Source organism: Ochotona curzoniae, unplaced genomic scaffold (genome assembly GCF_017591425.1).
Source record: "Ochotona curzoniae isolate NIBS_2020 unplaced genomic scaffold, NIBS_Ocur_1.0 scaffold_4506, whole genome shotgun sequence".
NCBI classification, from domain to species: domain Eukaryota; kingdom Metazoa; phylum Chordata; class Mammalia; order Lagomorpha; family Ochotonidae; genus Ochotona; species Ochotona curzoniae.
Window position 1 is genome coordinate 5,339,041 of NW_024467119.1, and position 21,394 is coordinate 5,360,434.

A 21,394-nucleotide genomic window follows, 5' to 3' on the forward strand; every position below is an offset into this window, starting at 1 on the left:
ATTTATGAAATGTTAAAAACCAATTATCTTAGCAGCTGAATCAAATCAAAACTTGAACATAATGACACGAGGCTGACTGTTAACTAATCACCAGTATATAAACAAAAGAATACAAGGCTCATTTGAGCTACCACTTAAGTATCCTAAAAAAGGAACTGAAGTGCAGTATTTCAACAGATGGGGCAGGAACTTTTCCTAGCTTTGAATTTTATTGTTGGAAATGAGAAGTAGCTAACAATTTCAAATTTCTGACACAAATGATAAGAAGAAAAAATGCAAGGAAAAGAGGAGGGGAAAGCGAGAGGAAAAATGAAAAGCAAAATGGGAACTGTCCAAGCATTCTCAAGAACTGCCCCAGGTGCCCCTGTGTCTGGGTGTCCAACAGCACGGACAGCAGACATGTCGGCCCTTCCGCTCCTGCGCCCTGGAATCCTGCTAGAATCCCGCTAGAATCCCCACGGCTTCAGAGCTGATCAGAAGCTCACCCACGCTGCCCACCTTTAAGAGCAATCAACAGAAGAAAACAGAATTCGTTCAAACCACACACACTGAGCCCCTTCCTGTAACACCTAAGATGATCCTACAATAAGAAGCTTAAGCTTCCCCCACAAAATAATATCAAAACTAATTTCACTTATTTAAATTCAAAATAATCTTAAAAGTTTACCAGGGAAAAGCCTTAAAAGGGACTGCAATTTCGTAACTAAATCTAAACAGAGACTTGAAATAAGCTGGGTTTACCTCCATTTCACTGCCTCCTCACCCTAGGTAAGGGCAAGGTGTGGACCACTCCCGCTGGTGGCCCGTACTCTTACCCTTACCCAATTCACGGGTCCTCTTCCCTGACAAAGCCTTCCCCTTCAAACTTCTGATGTGTTGATCTGTTGCTACCAGAATACACCCTTACAGCCTCTATTTCTAAAAAAGAAGGAACCTTCTTCACTTAAACAAAACTTCAAGGCCACTCTTCCCTTAGGACTCTGAACCCCTTGACTGCAGCCCACTGCCAGCCTTCTCTTCACCCTCACCTCATGGGTTCCCTGCTGCTCTTCTTCCTCTCCTGCCTTCCTAGGCGGCCAGCCTGCACAACCCTTCAGGCCTCACCCTCCTCACTCCAATTCCTTGTAAACACAGTACTTCCAGCTGCTGAGTCCCCATCAGCCCGGCTTTCCACATCCCACGGCTGCTCATCACAGACCAGTCTTCTGCCAGGAGAACAGAAACTTCCTTTCATCTGAGAGCCACCTTCAGTACCTTGGTTATCTTTCTCCACACTTTTCCTGAAGCTGACCAATGGCTTTCAGAGTCACCTTCATCATGACTGTATTTCTCTCTCTATTCTGGCTTCGTGTATTCAGCCTGCAAACCTGAGTCAGGGGTCTGTGCTGTAGCGCAGCAGGGGAAGCTGCACCTGCCCACTGGCATTACATGTGAGCACTGTTTCTGGTCTCAGCTGCTCCACTTCCATCCAGCCCCCTGCTAACGCACCTGGGAGAGCAGCAGAGGCTAGCCCAAGTGCTGGTTCCCTGCACCTACATGGGAGACCTGGAGGAAGCACCAGCTCCTGGCTCCAGATTGGCACAGCCATCGCGGCCCTTTGGGAGTGAACCAACAGATGGCAGACAGTGCTGGCCCCGCGCTTCCCCTGTCACTGAGTCAGTCTGCCTTGCCTGAGGACCCCACACTGGCATTCTCCTCCCTCAGCGCAGGACGCCACCCGTCCCTTCACCTTCCTCACCAGCACACCCCCTCACACTCTGACAACCCAGCCTTCACGCACACTCCCTCACAGCCGCAGCTGCCTCCCTGTGAAGTGCTGAGTCATGGCAAGGACTTTGTTTGCTGCAGCTTCCATCTCTGCCACACTAGGTAAACCAACAGTACTACCTGAAATGGCTTTAGCAAGACCATCTCATTGCATTACATCACAAGAAAGGCCACATTCTGTAAAGTACCATCTTTTCCTTTATGGTTTTGACTTGACACACATTACTTAGTTTTGATGCTATCTTCATTTTGGCCTTTTTTTTCCTTTTAATTTGGCAGGAAGCAAGGATTGTTAAGAATGAAAATGTGCTCTTTCTCTCCAGCCGGGCGGCCAAGCGGTGCCTCAGACGCCACCATGCAGATCTTCGTGAAGACCCTGACGGGCAAGACCATCACCCTCGAGGTGGAGCCCAGCGACACCATCGAGAACGTCAAGGCCAAGATTCAGGACAAGGAGGGCACCCCCCTGGACCAGCAGCGTCTCATCTTTGCCGGCAAGCAGCTGGAGGATGGCCGCACTCTGTCGGACTACAACATCCAGAAAGAGTCCACGCTGCACCTGGTGCTCCGCCTACAGGGTGGCATCATAGAGCCGTCCCTGCGCCAGCTGGCGCAGAAGTACAACTGTGACAAGATGATCTGCCGCAAGTGCTACGCCCGCCTGCACCCCCAGGCCGTCAACTGCCGCCCACGGCCTCAATAAAGTTTCCTTTGGTTGACTTGAGCAGCAAAAAAAAAAAAGAATGAAAATGTAGCGTGTATTTCAATTTAAATTGGTAGTATCGTAAGTTATTTCTTTCACGCATGTTTCTGTAAATTTAACATTTTCAAATACGCAGCATTCAGCTGTCCAGTACAATCTTACAGAGGACACATTTTGTCCCACACAATGACATGTGATGTGCTTGGTCACTAAGTCCCGCCTCACACAGGGAGCCCAACCCCTGGGAACGCTGTGTCTTCATAACACTCCGGGAGGCTGGAGACGCACGCAGGGATTTTAAACAACCCGAGATGGGCGGCATCTTAATTCAGCTACTCACAAAGATGAACAAGAGATTTTTAGAATATTTTACACTGCCAAGTTCTTAACAGAAATCATCATGCACTGTCAGTGGAATTACAAATTGTTTACAAACAATTTAGTAATTTAGTATGAAAAATATTTATACTTTTTAAAAATAGCAGTTCTGTCATTTTTTTTTCAATTTTAAACCTTTATTTGGTATTAACTGAACATGCTATCACAGGAAAACAGGAATGTCTGATTTACTAATCAATACTTTAATGGAGAGATGAGCACTGTGGCCTAGTGGGTAGAGCTACCACCTGACACTGGCATCCCATATCAGTGCTGGCTCATGCTCTGGCTGCCCTAACTCCAATCCAGCTCCCGCTGAAGGCCTGGGGAAAGCAGCTCCATGGGCCCAAGAGTGTGGGCCCCTGTCACACACGAACAGCCAACCAAAGCTCTGGCCTTGGGCCTGGTGGCTGTGCTCGCTCAGTGAGGGAAGCAGCAGATGCAAAAGTCCTCTCCTTTCTCTGATTCAGCCTTTCAAACATTTAAAAAAATGTTTTAAATTTTTTAAATGTTTAAAACATGTTACTATTGCATTGTCATTTTCTTTTTTTTTAAGATTTATTTTTTTATTATTACCAAGTCAGATATACAGAGAGGAGGAGAGACAGAGAGGAAGATCTTCCATCCTATGATTCACTCCCCAAGTGACCACAATGGCCGGTGCTGTGCTGATCCGAAGCCGGGAAGCAGGAACTTCTTTCCAGGTCTCCCACACAGGTGCAGGGTCCCAAGGTTTTGGGCTGTCCTCGACTGCTTTCCCAGGCCACAAGCAGGGAGCTGCACGGGAAGTGGAGCTGCCAGGATTAGAACCGGCGCCCATATGGAATCCTGGTGCGTTCAAGGTGAGGACTTCAGCCACTAGGATCATGCTGCCGGGCCCTAGGCATGAGGTTTTTCTATTTGTACCCAAAATTAAAAAAGGGTTTGTTGTGTTGGTGAATAACCACCTACTTTGTGCAGTGGTTAAGCTGCCGCTTCCAGCACTGGCATCTAGTCCTGCCTGCTCCCTTAACACGCTTGTTAAGGCTCTGGAAGATGACCCTCAAGAACATGGGCCTCTGCCACCCTAAGGGAGTCAGTGACCATGTCCCTGGCCCCTGGCTTCAGGTCTGGCCCAGGTGGCCATCTAAGGAGTACACCAACTGTCACTCTGCCTTTTAACCACAAAAACCCACTTTAACCAAAGTAATTAAACAGATGACTGCCTAGATTAATATATATATATATATACACACATAGTGACTCCAAGCACTTACAGCTACCTTTTCTAAGCCTCAGTTTCCTCACTGATACAGTTCCAAATTCAGTCATATACATAAAGTATCAACAACACACAGCCTAAGTCCTACATAAACTTTAGCTCCTGCCAATAAAGCAAATATCTGCTGTTTTTATTATGGCTATCACCTTTCTAGTACAGTGAACAATAATATCACTTGGTATCCAGGTACAGGGAACGTGATAGATTCAAAATGCCCAGATCTTAACAGTGTCTCAAGATCATGGTCAAACAGCCTAGCAAATAAAGCAGCCAATGATAAAACTGGCTAATGTTAAGTATAAACCTTTTCTAACATTTTTTTCCAATCAAGGTCAAAAAAACATGAAGTAAGCAATGCGTAGGGGGCCAGGGCAGCAGGCTGACCCTGCAGCATCCTCTGAGCACCAGTACAGCCGCACCCAGCCCCGGCCATGCTGGAGATGCCACAATACGGCAGGCAGGGATGCCACGATACAGCTTGGCCGGTGGTGCTTCAACACTTAGCCTACAAATATCCTGAACGAAACAAGCTTCTAAATTATGTTAAGAAAAATGAGTGAGCTGTTTATACTCTACCAAAACCACCCAATTCAAGCATACTGAATGGTTTAAAAAAGGCAGAGAACAGGCAGGCACACAGCAACTCCTTCCCTGAACTAACCAAGATGCCTCGCCAGCTCTAAGGCAAGAGCCAAGAGCCTGTAACACAGAGCTCTCAGGAAGCTGATCGTCCTAAGCACACACCCACGAAGTCCATGGAGAAGGCAGACTCCGAAAAACCTAGACACAGATTTCAAAACTTCTGGGCCAAAGTCACACTCACCTTTCAGTTTTGTTCTGCCAAAATCTTTCTCAAGGACCTTCATATGTACATTTTTTCCTTATCAAACAAATGAGCAAAGGCAGGTCATCCTAGAATTCAGCCAAGTCTATCCTAAGTAACCTGCATTTATGAGCTGCTGGGAAGGAAAAGAGCTTGTCCAGACTGTGGAAGCAGTTGTGACGGGATGGGCTCTCCTCCAACCAGATGGAGCCACACACGGCCCACCTGGCCGCTCAGGTATTTGCTGGCAGCTGATGGCACCCATGATCTTGTGGGAAAGGCCCTGCACTGTGGGCACTGCCACTCCAGAGTGCGACGGCAAGTGGACAAAGAGGTAATGTCGTCAGACTGGTCCCCAGTCAACAGTATAGGCAGCCACAATTCTTTGAACTTGCTCTTCACCAAGCCAAAGCAAAAATACTACACACACAGACACAACTGGGGAATCAGACTACGAAAGTGGATGTGGCTGTTTTTCCATACCATGTGGGAAAGCTGTAAAATATGGTTTTACACCCAGAACTAAAATGCCCCCTTTTCACTTAACACCCACCACTCTAGCCAGGCCAGGGTCACGCCTTACCTGGAATGCTGGCAGCAGCCTAAGGGTCCTCCTAATCCCTTCTCAGTCCTCTCTGGCCCTCTCAGCTCCCAATCTCCTGCCAGGGCTCCGGCCTCATGCAGAAATAGCCTTTCTGTTCTGCAGCCCAGCCGAGTTGGCTTTGGTGCTGGGTCTCGGCATCTGCTCTTTTCCAGGCCGCCCATGAGCAATCCCTGGGCCTCTTTGCCCTTCCTAAATGTCACCTTCAGAACAGAGCTGTCTCCTCTATCACATCGGTGTCATACTTGCCACCCTACTGGCTTGCTTCTGCTCCCTTGGATATAATCTATCTTTAAATGTCTTTCAATTATTTATTTTCACTTTTACTTGAAGGGCAGAAACACAGCTCACTCTCGCATCCACTGGTTCACTCTGCCACACTCCCACAACAGCAAGGCCTGGGTCCACAGCAGCCAGCAGCTGGGAACTCAGCCCAGCTCTCCCAAGCAGGAGCCCGGACCCAGCTACCGACAGCACCTCCCAGAGCAAATGTGAGCAGGATCGGCAGCAGAGGCCCCAGGCCTCAGCCTACCAGGCACTCTGCTAGGGGACACCAGCCCGGGACACTTCTATCAGCTGTAAACTCCACGAGCCAGGAATCACATGCGCCTTAGTCACCACTGCAAGCCCGGAGTCTCACATAACACTTGTAGAAAAGGACTTCACAGCAAACCCCCGTGGGCTGTCACCAAGAGACGCCGACAAGGAAGAAAACTGACATGCTTGGCAATTTATTAGGAAACACTGAGTAAAACAAAATGAATATTGTAAAACTCAACTAGCATTCGAGCATTTACACTCAGCACTCAACCCTCCCTGCATGCATGGCTTTCAAGGGGCTGCATTTCCAAGCAGTCTGAACAAGCAGGGAAGACATCACCAGGAAGCAGCAGCCCACGCGACATGTCAAGAGCCTTTTGCAGGGGCCCGGCACCAGGCCTCAGTAGCTCAATCCTCGCCTTGCACGTGCCAGGTTCCCATTAGGGTGCCAGTTCACATCCTGGTGATCCCGCGTCCCATCCAGCTCCCTGCTTGTGGCCTGGAGGTGTAGAAGGGGATAGCCCAAGGCTTTGGGACCCTGCACCTGCACAGGAGATCCGAAAAAGCTCTTGGCTCCTGGCTTTGGATCAGTTCAGCTCTGGCCATTACAGTCATTTGGGGAGTGAACCAGTGATGGAAGATCTTTCTGTGTGTCTCCTTTTCTCTATAAATCTGCCTTTCCAATGAAAATAAATAAACCTTTTAAAAAAGAGACAGAGAGTCATTTACAGAAGGTTCTCAGGATCTGACACATCTCTAGGCCCTATGACATCCCTGTGTTCACCTGGCAACACCCATGTTTGATTCAAATGACTCCTCTTGTCCCGTAGGGAAGTGTGGCTTACGCTCAGGATCTTGCTCTAAAGCAGTGAAGTATATGTCACATTTCAGACTACCTCCAACAAAACGGTAAAGCTGAACCCAACAAGTACCTGAGGGATACACCACAGCATACATGGTGAGTTATCACACACTCATGGACTGCTCTGAGCCTGGGTCACTGGTGAAGGACTTCTAACCTTGTAGACAAAAACGGGGACTCGGGAAGGTGAATGTGTCTATCGTTGCAATTAAAACATCTAACTGAAATGAGTCAGCTCCACAACAGGACACCCCATCTGTGGGGTGGGCACTGCGCTGCTGTTAGGTTGCCACCGGGCATCCCCGCCCACATCCAGCCCAGCCTCACTCCCAGGTCTACTTAGGGAGGCAGCAGGTGACAGCAACTCTGGTGGCCCTGCCCCAGATGGGTGACCCAGCTTCAGGCTGGGCCTCCGCGTGGCCCCTTCCCCAACATGAAGGCATTCGGTGAGAACCCAGCAAGCAGAAAATCTCCTTGCTGGTCTTTCAAACAGATGAAAATTCTTACCAGAGCCCACTCCCCACAGGATCACCTTTCACTTTCCAAATGCGTTTCATTTTCATTAAACATAAACATCCCTAGATTCAAAGACTCTGGTTGGGTGAAAAGTCACCAACAGACAGAATGCGCAACAGCATCTGTGGCTACGTGTTGCTCCTGAAAATTTCATTTAGAACCAACTCTTAAATAGCCTTATAGGAGATTAAAAACCTAAACCAGACGGGTACCACGGAGACTTAGAAGATCTCCCTCAAAGTGTACAGACTGCCGAGGTTTGAGGCTTCTACCTGCTCACGGCTCACTCAGCTGGAATTCAAAAATAGCTCTCAAAAGCATTATTCTTTAGAATAATATTTTAAGGGGTACTGCTATTTAGAATGAAGCCAATAGTGTACCTGATTTATTATCTGCCATCATAAAGAATTACATGTAATTTACTCTTCACCCCACAGTCCCTATATCCCGGTTGGCTAATCCCATACAATTTTAGGTGCTAGTCAATTTCACTTCTTGACAGGTAGCAATCCAAATCTTTGATCTTCTACAGCATACCTGAAATAGACCAAGAGTATATATTCCACAGCCACTGACAAAAGCTGGTGCTGAAACAGGAGGAATTATTTGTGGAAATAGTTTAAAAAAAAAAAAAAAGGAGGTGGGGAGTGGACCTCAGACAGAGTTCAAGGACACTTGGTAACTCGGTGTCATTGTAGAAAAAGACATTAAAACAAACCTGAGTGGGGCTGGCATCCCGTCTGGGCACCAGCTTGTGTCCGGCTGTTCCACTTCCCATCCAGCTCCCTGCTGATGGCCTGGGAAGGCAGCAGAGCATGGCCCAAGGGCTTGGGACCATGCACTCACCTGGGAGATCCAGGAAAAACTCTTGGCTCTTGACTTCAGCTCAGCTCAGCTCTGGCCACTGCGGCCCTTTGGGGAGTGAACCAGCAGACGCAAGACCTTCTTATTTCTCCTCCTTTCTACAAAATCTACCATTTGAATGAAAATAAATAAATCTCAAAAATTAAAAAAAAAAAAAAACCACCGTGAGCAAAGTAACTTTGTTTGCTCGGGTTCTTTCAGAAGGAGAAGACTGCTCCAGGAAGGCCGCAAGTGCAGTCTGAGGTCGGAGGGACATCAAGTGAGCTGGGCACACAGGTCTACTCCCACAGTGAGCCAGTTAGGAAGTCCTGGGCTAGTTACTTCTAAATTCCAGCTTTTACACGGCACATCTCTCAGGTATCACCACTGGGAAAAATCAAAGTCCCTAACAAAAGATCAACATAATCTGCACAAAATGACTCACAGATAAGGAACTCCAAAATTTAAAAATATTAACCAATCTGGTCAAAACTACCTAATAAGCAGGTCATTTTTTTCTCATCTTCATTACACCAGTCACCATATACACAAAACAAATGGGTTTGGGCGCAAAAGCAGCTCCTGACAGTGTGGCGGCTGTTGGGGGTGCCCCTGCCGGGCGGACCCAGTGCTGGGGACTCAGGCCAAAGTAACTGCTGAAAGGTAGTGACGGAGTCCTTGGCTTTGGGCAGCCAGTGCACCAAATGGTGCCAGGCTCTGCCTACTGGCCACCCAGCAGCGAACTCTGCGGTTTTTAGGATATATAATTGCTGCCTAGGGCTAAGTACAGTGTTAGTGGATAAGGACAGTGTTACTGTAGGTGAGAGATGAATTCTAGGTGATTCCCAGTAACGGGGTCATGGAACTTTCGGGCAAGCATGGGGACTGAGACCTGATGGTTTGGAGGGGAGTGTCCATAAGATCTATTAGGGCCAGACTGATTCACCAGCCCAATTAGCAATCCTGAGATAGGCTGTTAGCATAGAGCATCACTGACTGCCACACACCTGTCCGCACCAAAGCTATGGATGGGAACCTGTCTGGCAGGGCGAGGTACCAATACCTGACTGGATGGTGGAATAGTGGACTGGTCACACTTAGCAGGTCAAGACACTAACTAGCACGTGAGAAAACTCAGACCAGGGGTAAACTCTGGGGAAAGGTGGGCCCCCTGTGGAAATACAAGTCCCACAGGTTAGCTCGTGATCTGGGGTGACGATGGGCTGAGCTAGATGTGACCATGGAACCTTCCATCACTTACGGGTAAAGCAACCGATAGCAGTCTGAGCAGGTCAAGGCAGCACCCAAAGGTGCATTTTAAAATAGGATGTGGGGTGGGCCGGGCTGCAACTGGAAGAGGGTGGGCCAGGCAGGACCAAGCAAACCCCAAATCACAAGAAAGAATAGAAATCAGGATGGAACACATGTCATACCGAACTGGGCTCTTACACCAACTGGTCTGCAAAAGCCAGGGATACTAGGCCTCAGCATCGAAGGCAAAGGTTGAGATAGGTGGGGGTCTTAGTTAATTGGGTCAGAATAACTACTGGCATGCACATAATCTAGAGCTGGAAATAGACTTGATTGGGGAGCTATGATAATACACCCTTGCTGGGTTGAGGTTTCCATGGGAGAGTGCGGCTGCGTTCCGTTCTGGATATGGCTGCAATCTTCCTTGGCACAAGTGTGAACTGGAGCTGGGTGCACAGAGTCAGGCTAGATGCCAGCACCCTCTGGTGCTCTGGAGAACCTAGGTATATGTAGGATGGACTAGGCTGGGTCTCTGTCTCTATTGGGCCATTTGTAAGCAGAGTCTGGGTATGGAAAAGCCTTGGCTGGTCTGAAACGTCCAACATCAAGAACTGGAATGGATTGAAGGCCAGCAAGGAGGGCTGACCCATGGAACCACCAGTATGTACAAGATCTAGCACAGGGAGAGGTTCTGATGGAGGGGCTTGGGAAACGCCTCTGTTAGGACACAGTCCCTACAGGTGAGCGCAAAAAGCACGATAGGGAGCAACCCAGACCAGGCCAGAGAAACATACCCACCATCAAACATTTGGCACAGGTGGGGGGCAGACCAGGCTGAACCCGCTCACATCACCTGCTGGTGAATCCAAGCACCAGGATAGAGTATGGGTCAGGCTGGGTTCAGTCGTGACACAAACCAGCGCACATTACGGAATGCCAAGGTGGGGTGAGCCATACCAGATGAGGCTGCAGTACCTGAACAGCACATGTGAGAACGGTGGGGGGGGGGGGGGGGTGCAGAACCGACAGGGGAAAAGCGGGCTCCCCTGCTGGACAGCCATTTCTACTGGAGAGGGTGAGTTGGGATGGGGCAGACCAGACCAGGCAGGGCTACAACACCTGTGGGCCTCATGTGAGTCAGATCAGTGAAGGGCCAGGTTGGACTGACTGTTCAGATTGGTGCAAGCAAAAGTTAAAGTGGGTGAGGGTTGGTGGGGCTTTGTCGCAGCATTGGCTGGCAGAGACTGGCACTGGAAGCTTAATTTGTCAAATTAAACTCCAGAACCACCTGGAGAGCACATAATCTAGGAGTGGGAGTAGCCTAGTAGGGATGCTGAGTGGGCACCTCCCTCTTGGGTTACCACTTCCACTGGAGAGCACGAAAACCAGGACAGGGACAGAGGGTGGCTAGGCAGAAAGGCACCCGCCAGTATGTATGTGGACTGGATAGTAGGGCTGGTTGGGTTGAACTAGGCTTCAATGCCCATTGACATGTATGAGAGCTAAATGGGATGTGGGAGAGACTGAACAAGTCTGCAGTACAATCTGGCAAGCATGGGAACCAGGGTAGGGGGCAGGCCTGGTGGGGGTTATGGGGAGTCATCCTGACTAGGCTGCAGCTCCCACTGGTTTGCATGAGGGCCAAGTATGAAGTGGACAGGATTGGGCTGGACTGCAACACCCATCAGTTCATGTGGAAGACAGGGCTAGAAACAGAACCAATCCAGCAACTGCAACCATCAGCATGTGCATAAGCTGATTGGGGTGACGGACTGTACCCGACCCTGTACTGGCAAGCACACACAAGAATCAGGTCTGGGATCACCTCAGACAAAGTTTCTCTGGAGATCCCTCCAACTGAACTGCTGATCTCAGAACCCCAACCAAGAAGGGCCTATGTCAGCCAGTGGATTCTGAAGAGATTTCACTGCGATTGGAATGGCGAGATTGGGAGCAATTCAGAACAGTTGAACTATCAAAACTGCTTGAGCAGGACCCTTGGAGCATGCCCCACATCAGGGACCTGGGATGGGAGGGAGGCTGGAGAGGGCTTCTCCCTTTGTTTCTCCCCTGACCCCAGATACAGGGGGAAAATGATGATATTAGTGTGAAAACAATGGTATGACCCACTTTCCTGTAGCCCTTGACCTTTTGTACCCTAAGTAACTAAATAAGACAATCAAAAAAACAAAGTAAAAAAAAAAAATCTACTTGTAAGTGAATTCTGAGCTCAAGCCTTTTATCTAAGATAAATATTATAAAATAGAAATTTATCATTTGCCTTTCCTCCAATGACACTTTCCTCCAAAATGTGTTAGACACAAATTAATAAAGGAAAAATTTCACTTTCACACAAAAGAATGCCAAGAAAGGTACTGACTATCCTCAAAGTACAGTACAAGCCTGGGTCAATATAAAAATATTTGTATTCCAAACTGCTTTAGAGCAGACTTCTTCAATGACACACATCTGAGGCGGCAGATGTGCCAACTACTCCAATCTGATGATTACACAATACACATATGTACTGAAATGTCACACTGTACTGTGTCTACATGTCAATGAAACAGTGGTAAATGTTTTTTTTAAAAGCAGAATTTATTTAAGTAATTTAAGTAATCAGACATTTTATATCTGGTTCCAAAAATCTGATTATGCCCCCAACTTAATCTAGAGCTGCCTGAGTGGAAAATGAAAGGTAACTGACATTCTCATGTCACCACCATGACATGCTGTTCACACTGTAACACAATCTCAAAACATAAAAGTGACACTGTAAAATATCAAAGCAAAGAGCAGAAATATTCAAATGTGAAGGCCACTGTAAAAGTTAACTTTAAAAACATGTGGACAGATCAGTATCCTTCTAGAACGATCTGGATTTAGACGATATTTGCTTTCAGCGGGCAAGGGAAGACGGCCGTAGGAGCGGGCAGTGACAAGCTTAGCCAATCTTACTACAGCTAATTTAATTACTCCCGTTTCAAGACAGGTAAAACTGCACATATCCAAGAGTTACAGCAGCACACAGGCTGTGCTGCACACACCTTCTCAGGTGCTCGCTGGGATACCCAGCAACACAGGGTGCACTGAATTACAAAAGGGAAAGCTTTGTACTACTATTACTATCCCTATCTAGGTCGCCATAAAACAGGTTGGAGTTTTCAAAGCAGAAAGCGTCTGGGGCCAGTCCTGCCCCAGCTGATCCAGCTTCGCCCCAAGGCTCCAGGGAGGCAGCCGCTGATGGATGACCCAAGGGCATGAGACCAAGACCCTGTGAGTTCCTGGCTCCTGGCTGCAGGGAGCACTACAGGAAGAATCAGAATCACAAATCCTAAATCCCTCCCCCTCTTTGCGCTGCATTATAAACAAACAAACTGTAAAATAAACAGAAAAACAAAACTGAAGCGAATCACTTCTAGGCTGCAGAATGACAGCTTTGATTGTTTAGTCCTTGTTTTCTAACACTAACGGAGCATGAAGGTCCGCTCCAGCACTTACTCCCACAAGGTGAGGAGCAGAGGGCAAGCGCCTGGCCTGGCGGTGAGGCCAGCTGGGCTAGAGACCCAGCACGCACGCCCCGCAGACCTGTGGCTGAAGGCAGGGCCCATCCCAGCCAGGAGGGAGCCTCAGGCTGAGTCCCCAGTCCTGCTTCCTGTTTGTTCTAGCCAGCATGTGGGAAGTGAACCAATGGACACGGATTCCTCTCTCAAATAAATACATTTATTAAAATGTTTTAAGGGTCCAGCGAGTCCTCGCCTTGCACACACTGGGTTCCCATATGGGCGCCAGTTTGTGTCCTAGCAGCCCTGCTTCCCTTTCAGCTCCCTGCTTGTGGCTTGGGAAAGTAGTCAAGGACAGCCCAAGGCCTTAGGACCATGCATTCTCGTGGGAGACCAGAAGAAGTCCCTGGCTCCTGGCTTTGGATGAGTGCAGCTCCGGCCACTGCAAGCTGCTTGGAGAGTGAACCAGCGCATGGAAGATTTTCCTGTTTCTCCTCCTCTCTGTATATCCTACTAACCAATAACAAAGTAAATAAATCTTTAAAAGAAGGCACTATAATGCCCCCCCACCGAAGAGGCCTAATGAATTTACTCCGGGGCAGGTGTCTGGCATAGCAGGTAAGACCCCACAGGGGACACACGCAATTCACTCACGATCAGCGTGCATGGGTTCAGGGCCCAGTGCTGCCCCTAATTCCGGCTTCCGGCTCACACACACCTGGGAGGCGGCAGGTAAGAGGTCCAGGTACCCTACTCCCTAGCACCCACGTGGGAAACTCAAGAGCCAGCTCCCAGCTGCTGCTTCAGCTCAGCCTGGCCAAGTGGTGTGTGAGGAAGGAACTACAAGAGGGGAGCTCACTGTCTCTTTCAAATAATTAAATGAAAAACTTTAGGTTTCTATAGACACATTTTCACATACTTATCTTAGAAAAAAAAAATTAATAAACAAGGCAGAGATGGGATTGACCTGCAGAGCCTGGAGCCTGGGACCGGGAGGGGCGTGGCTGAAGGAATCATACTGTGCTCCCTGGAGCCTGGCCCAGTGCTCTGCCACCAGGACTGCTCATCAGACTCCCACACGAGGTCCCCGTGTTTGTCCTTCACTGTCCTGGCCTGGGACCTCATCTAACACCCCTCTTCTGCAGCTGGCCTGCAGTGGAGCCAAGGCAGAAGCTCCTCAGCGTGTATTCAAAGCGCATCTAAGTTCGAAACAAGCCATGAGGTCCCCGACCGTGCGCTCTCACTAAGCAGCCAACCACCACGGTCACCTGTTGGGGTCGAAGCACTCTCAGAGGAGACAGTAGGACCACAGTTACACCTTACCGGGCAACAAGAGTCTTCCAACTGCGCCAGGGTGTGCTCATGTGAAAGGCAGTCACACACACACACTCATCTTCCACCCACTGGGTCACTCCCCCAAAATGGCATCCATGGCCACAGGCGGCCCAGCCAGAGCAGGCAACCTGGAATCCTACCCAGGTCTCTCACTGCCTGCTGAGCCCCACATGGGCCAGCCCTGGACTGCCTTCCGAGGCACATTAGCAGGGAACAGTGTGGAAGGGGGGGGGGGGGGGGGGAACAGCCAGGACTCACTTGGACTCATAGGCACACCTACATAGAATGTCAGCGCAGCAAGCGACAATGTAACCTGTGGCACTACAGCCCCAAACAGGTATGCTTTCAACATGAGGCATGGATGAAAAAGTTTGGAAATACCTTCCTGTCTTGAGTCACTTGTTCAAAACAACGTGAGAAGGCCCTAAGTAAGAACTAAATGACCGCTTCTGAGGCTGAAAAGGTCATGGTGGTACACGCCAATACTTCTCCGTGGGACTGGCCCGGACTTCAAGCACCACTCCCATGCTCTTGAGCCCCACCATGTCGCCATGGTGCGGAACATTGTGCCAGTGACTAGGCAGTGTTTGTACCTTGTTAAGTCACCTGCATATAAACCAACTGGTGCTGAAGCAATCAAAGCATTACATAAGCACTCACACACAACAACATGGCTGTCAGATCACACACGGAGGCTTTGCTGATGACCCCCAACTTACCCACCGCACATCCCACTGCCCCTCACAGGGAACCCCAACGCAAACCGGCCGTGCCATTCTCCACGGCCCTGGCCATCACCTCACCACAAAGGAGACACGCAGGCGCACACCGGACAAGCCTCCCAAGTCTGACCCACGACCTGAACCCGAGATTCACCACCCACAAAAGGGCCACGCAACTCGGGACAGACAGAATCACAACTTCCTGCTTCCGCGTGGCTGGGTACTCGGGGCGACGCTTGGCATTCCTTTCGCAGTCACCTAGTCTCGGAGAGCTTTCGGTTCTTTACTGGGGCGGGGCGGCGGGGGTGGGGGTACCAGGACTCGGCCAGGGCAGGCTGCAGGGTTCACACCCCCATCCCCACCCGCAGCTGCAGGCGGCCCAGCAGTGCGTGCACCTGGCGCGGAGCCTCAGGATTAGCTTCCAAATTCATTGTGAACGAACACACGTGATTTCTGCAAAGCTTCCTTGCACCTAGGTGCTCAGACATCCCACCCAACCAGACAAGCCATCCACGGTGAAGACCCGTGTCTCACACACACACACACACACACACACACACCGCACTGACCCTGACCCGCGCTTCCCCTGGGCCCAGCTCTGGCCTCTGGGCCGGGCCACTAGGTTCGCAAGCTCGCGGGGCCTCGGCGTCCCTGAGTGACACTTGCACCCCGAAAAGCAGATCCTCTCGGAAGAGAAGGGGGCTCCCATCCCGTCGCCCTGGCCAGGGCCTGCGGAGACGGGGTGCAGGGGAAGCAGGGGGGCAGCGCCGGGCTCCCCACTTGGGAGACCTCAAAGGGGAAACACTGAGTTCTCACTTCCTGGTCGCCCGCCCCTCCCGCCCGCACCCGGGGGAGCCCACGGAGCCCGGCCTCGCCCGCCCCGGGCCTTACACGGTGACGTGACCCGAGCCGCGGACCACCACCGGGTCCGGCGAGTACTTGAGCAGCTGCTCCTCCAGGGCCCGCTCCTCGTCCTCCTCCTCCTCGTAGATCTCGTCGAAATCCGCCATGCTGAGCCTCGGCGCGCCCCCCGGCCCTGCCCCTGCCCACCGGGGCCTGGCTCCAGGGGCGTGCGCCCCGCTGCCGGGCTGCCGGGCTGCCGGGGACCGGGAGCCGGGGACCGGGGGCCGGGGGCCGAAGGGCCGGGGCAGCCGCCGGCGCGGGCTCCGAGGCCGCGCGGAGTTGGCTCTCGGCTGTCTCGGCTCCGGCTACAGCTGGGCCGGGGTCCGGGCCGCCGCCGCCATTACCCTTGAGCACTCACAACAACAAACAGTGTCAACATCCGCCCGGGGGCCGCCGCCGCCGCCGCAACTCGGGCAACCACAGCAACAGCCCGAGCCACCCGCAGCGCCGGCAGCCGGCTACGGCATCGCGAGACTTGCGCGGGAGTGCGCGACGCGCGCGCGCCGGCCGGGCGGGCGCGGGCGTGGGCCGGCGCGCGCGCCCCCGGGGCCGCCAGCGCGCGGGGCGGGAGCGCGCGGGGCCCTGAGGCGCGGGCACGGGGCGGCGGCGCCGAGGTCTCGCTCGCCCGTCGGCGTGTGGAAAGCTGCCGCCCCGACAGACGTGGTGGTCCACCCCGGTTTTCCTCAGTTTCGGGTCTCTTGGCCACTGGAGTCCCGTGTCAGAGGAAAACAGTGGTGTCGTTGTGAATTCCTCTGAATCAGAATTGCCAACTCCTGTGCCAGCTCCCTGGCCAGGGCTGACCCCCAGGAGCGGCGTGGAGCTCCCGAGGAGACACTCCCCGGCGCTGGCCACCTCTTTAAGAACCGTGTTGGGGGTCCTAGCTGAGGTGGGGCCAGCGCCGAAGGAGCCCCCGGGGTGAGACCATCCAGGTCCTCTGAGGTCTTGGCCACACCTTCAGGTGGGTGGCACCAGCATTGCCCACCCATTTCTAATTAATTAAGAGACCACCAATGGGAAACATCTTACCTGTAGGCTCCCGCCCAACAAGGAGGGGTCACGGAAGGCTTAAAACCCCTAGACCCTTCCTCAAACCTTTGGTGTCTCTCTCTCCCTCCTCTTTCGAGAGCACCCCACCTCCAGGCTTCTCTCCCAGAGGTGCTTCCCTTTCCTTCCCTTCCCTGCTCCCTGGTCCCTTCGCAAATAAACTTTTCTGTTTGCAACAGATTCCCGGCTTTTTATTTCTATACTAAGCTGAGGAAAGAACCCACCGGGCATTTCTGGTAACAGGGGGACCGCGGGGAAATGCCGAGCCAGCTCCTGTGGGAAGTAAGCCAGGTTGACCAGGAGCTGACCATGGAGCAACCCGGGAGATGTGTCAGACTTCCTGCCTGCCCAGAGCAGCCTCTGCCCAGACAGACGAGTGGCCGAGGTAGTCCTCCTCCTGCCAGCCACGCAGGTGCACCCAGGAGATGCCTGGGCCTGCTGGTTGACCATGGCTTGGAGCCTGGCTTCTGGGACACAGCCACTGAGTCTGATGGTGTGTGTCCCACGGGGCTACGGGGCAGATCCGGTGGCTCTGTGTAGAGGAGGTACCGGAAGACACAGTACAAACGGAGTGAGAGCCGCTGGCTGGCAAGGCCGCGCCCTGCCCTGCTGTCCTGCAATGGTCAGCGTTACCCACAAAGCTCCCTGGGTTCCTTCCCAGCTTAATGCAGAAATAAAAGGCTGGGAGGCAGTTGGCAGGCAGAAGAGAAGTTTGATTTCCAAAGTGAACAGTGAATGTCAAGGGTGGGGGGAAGCCTGGGAGATGGGAGAGAGAGACACCAGGGTTTCAGGAAGAATCCCTGGCCCCTTCTGTGGCTCAGTCAGTCAGGGCTCCCACCTGGGCAGACTTGGGGAACACCTTCCCTCTCAGGGGTGAGGGTGTGGCTGAGCAGTGCCTGGGCTGCCCCCTTGGCAGTAAGGTTTCCAGAGTAGGCAGCCCCCTGAGGCCAGGAGAGCAACTCTCTGCTTCTAAGGGGCAGGGCAAGTCAGCAAGCCCTCAGAGAGCTGTGAGGAACGGTCCTGGAACTGGACAGAGAGACCTCAGGGACTGCCGTGGCCTGCAGCAAGCGGGGCTGTGTGTGTTTCCGTCGTGCTTGTGCTGTGCTGAGAAGCCCGACAGAGCTAGCAAAAGGGTGTGGGACCTGCCATAGGGCCGCCAGGGCCAGGAGGATGAGTCAAAGGCTTCCTTAATAAGCGCTGACATCATCATTCCAAACTCCACCCCCGGCCCGCCAGGGTCTGGCTTCTGCTCAAACTCCCTCCCTCATCTCTTCCTGGGGTGAGCCAAACCATCTTGTGATGCTCTCGGTTCTTCCTGGTGCACACTCACCCCGATGACTCCCTTACACACCTCTCCAGCCCTTTGCCTTCGGACCAGAGGGCTAACAGCTGATGGAAGCTCCAGGATCCTTGGAAGACAGTGGCTCTGACAGTAGAATCTCGTTGTTTCTTTCACTTTGTGGTTCAGTGATCTTGGGCATACTCAACCTACTTTTTTTCTTTTATATATTTGAAGAGCTGGTGTAGTTGCATAATCCTCCACCTGCAGGGCCAGCATCCCATATGGACACTGGTCCAAGTCACAGCGGTTCCATTTCTGGTCCAGCTCCCTACTAATAACCTAGGAAATCAGGTCCTTGGGCACCTGCACTCACATGGGAGACCCAAAAGAAGCTCCTGGCTTCAGATCAGCTCAGCTTCGCCCACTGCAGCCATTTGGGGGAGTGAACCAGTAAATCTCTGTTTCTCCCTCTCTCTGTAACTCAGCCTTTCAAGTAAAAATAAATCTTTAGGGTTCGGCACAATGGCTCAATGGCTACATCCTCACCTTGCAAGTTCTGGGATCCCATATGGGCACTGGTCTGTATCCTGGCTGCTCTACTTCCCTTGCAGCTCCATGCTGGTGGGCTGGGAAAACAGTTGAGGATGGCCCAAAGCCTTGGGACTCTGCGCTCTTGTGAGAGACCAGGAAAAAGCTCCTGGTTCCTGCCTCCTGGCTCCTAGCTCCTCGCTCCTCGCTCCTGGCTCCTGGCTCCTGGCTCCTGGCTCCTGGCTGCTGGTTCCTGCCTCCTGGCTCCTGGCTCCTGGCTCCTTGCTCCTGGCTCCTGGCTCCTGGCTGCTGGCTTTAGATCAGCTCAGCTCCAGCACTGCAGCCATTTGGGGAATGAACCAGCACATGGAAGGTCTTTCTCTGTCTCTCCTTTTCCCTGTAAATCTGATCTATCTTTGCAATCAAAATAAATGTCTAATTTTTAAAAAATTATGTATTTTGTATTTTTTAAAATATATTTATTTGAAAGGCAGAGATAGAGCATGAGACAAAAAGAGAAAGAGATTTTCCATCTGCTGGTTCATTTCCCGAGGGCCCTCAATGGCCAGAGCTGTGCCAAGCTGAAGCCAGGAGCTGGATCTCCCACGTGGATAACGGGCTCCCTCACTCGACCACCTTCCACTGCCTTCCCCGAGCGCATCAAAAGGGAGCTGGATAGGAAGCTAGGACACAAGCCGGTGTTGAGATGGGATGCCAATGTCTCGGGCTTAACCCACTGCACTGCAACAGCAGCCCCAAAACACAATTTCCTAAGGTCTTTTTTTAATCTTAAAATGAAAACTGTGGTTGTACATCACAGATCTAAAGAGGTCATGAAATTGGTTTGTTGGCCCTTTAATCCAGTCTTGCCTTGGAAGCCCCAAAACTCAAAAAACCGCTGCTGTTTCCTTATTCCTCCACCTTCAAAAAGCCTCCTCACTCTATTCAACAGCTACAAGTTTCAGCCATAAAAGTCACGTTACTAAATCACCATTTCCTAAGCTGTTTTTTATAGGTTCCCCACAAAACTGCCCTAATTCAGTGTTAACTGCATTAAGACTAAGGAGCTGGGCCACACTTGGTATGGAAAGAAGCGCTGTGATCTACAGGCAACACCCTAACCAAAAAGGGCATAATGAGCAGAAACAGAACAGCTGGGCAGACAGAGAGAAGACTGACCATCTGCTGACCAGGCACTGGGGTACAGCAGGGTAAACTGCCACCTGTAACTCCTATGTCCCAGGCAAACACTGGTTCCAGTCCCAGCTGCTCCACTTCTGACCCAGCTCCCTGGTAATGCACCTGGGAAGGTGGCAGAAGATGGCCCGATTATTTGGGTCCCTGCCACTCAAGTAGGCAACCCAGATGGAGTCCCAGGCTCCTGGCTTTGGCCTGCTCCAGTCCCGACCCTTACGGTCGTATGGGGACTGAGCCAGTGGATGAAAGAGTCTGTCTCTCTCCTTTTCCCTTCCTCTCTGGAACTCTGCTTTCAGATGGCTATATATTTCAAAATAAATAAAGGGGCCAGCATTCTGTATAGTAAGCAGAGCTGCCCCCTGGAATGCTGCCTTCCCATATGGGCGCTGTTCAAGTCCAGCCCCCCAACTAGTGAATCTGGGAAGGCAGTGGAGTATGGTCTAAGTGCCTGGGCCCTTGCACCCACGTGGGAGACTTGGAAGAAGCTCCTGGTCCCTGGCTCCTGGCGTCAGCCTGGCCAGCTATCTGCTGTAGGCATCTGAGGAGTGATCCAGTGGATGGAAGACCTCTCTCTGTCTTTGTCTCCCTCTGTAATTCTTTCAAAAGAAATGAATAAATCTTTAAACAACTAAATGCACATCTAATGATGTCAGTGCATGGCTTTCAATCCTCACCTCCTTTGCTTTTAGAATAAATTTCAGACTTCTTGCAGCATGCACCAGTTTCCCACCACCTTCCTCATACCTCCATCTCTTTGGTTTCTAAGTCATTGAGCCTGCTCTGTTTGGCCTCAGGTCGCTTCAGCCTGCTATCCCCCTTGTCTAGAACCTTCTCTTCTTCATTCCCTACTTGGCTATATCCAGAGGAGAAAGCCAGATTGTTCACAGTATCTTGGGTCTGGTTACTGCTTGTCTGGTCCCTGTATGCCTGCAGTCCTGACGGTCACATTGGTAGTCGTGTGGTGGCCCTCCATCAGGGTCATTATGCAGGGCAGGATTTCCACCTGCTCATGTTGTGGAGACAAAAGCGTTCAGTCCATTGTAGGCTGCGTGCTTCAAGAGCAGGAACATATTTCTCCTGGCTCTGGAGGCAGGCACGTCAGGGTGGAGGCACTAGCTGATCTGGGTCCTGGCTTGCCAGTGGCCATCATTATGCTGATTCCATAGGAAGCTGGAAGGCAGGTGGACTGTGGGCTCTCTGGTATCCCTGCTTACAGTGGATCTGGGCAACGTCCCACTCATGGGCTGCATAAGGCCTGTGAAATAATTTGGCCTGACCCTGCTAAGGCAACTGTAGGTAGGACTCAAAATTAAATAAGTCTAGAGGAGGCAATTA

The 21,394-nt window shown here is 51.4% G+C and overlaps 2 protein-coding genes across 2 annotated transcripts in view; one reads left to right on the top strand and one right to left on the bottom strand.

Annotated features, from left to right (window-relative positions):
- Positions 1-16,187, bottom strand: part of CHIC2 (cysteine rich hydrophobic domain 2) — a 55,578-nt gene extending 39,391 nt beyond the window's left edge. Inside the window, exon 1 of the mRNA XM_040966670.1 lies at positions 15,997-16,187. Coding sequence (XP_040822604.1) covers positions 15,997-16,115 — 119 coding nt within the window. The 5' untranslated portion in view covers positions 16,116-16,187. The remainder of the gene's footprint in view (positions 1-15,996) is intronic.
- Positions 2,077-2,470, top strand: LOC121147248 (ubiquitin-like). The gene has a single exon (XM_040967067.1). It carries the CDS (start codon positions 2,123-2,125, stop codon positions 2,468-2,470), a length of 348 nt encoding a protein of 115 aa, XP_040823001.1. The 5' UTR covers positions 2,077-2,122.
- Positions 16,188-21,394: the final 5,207 nt, after the last annotated feature.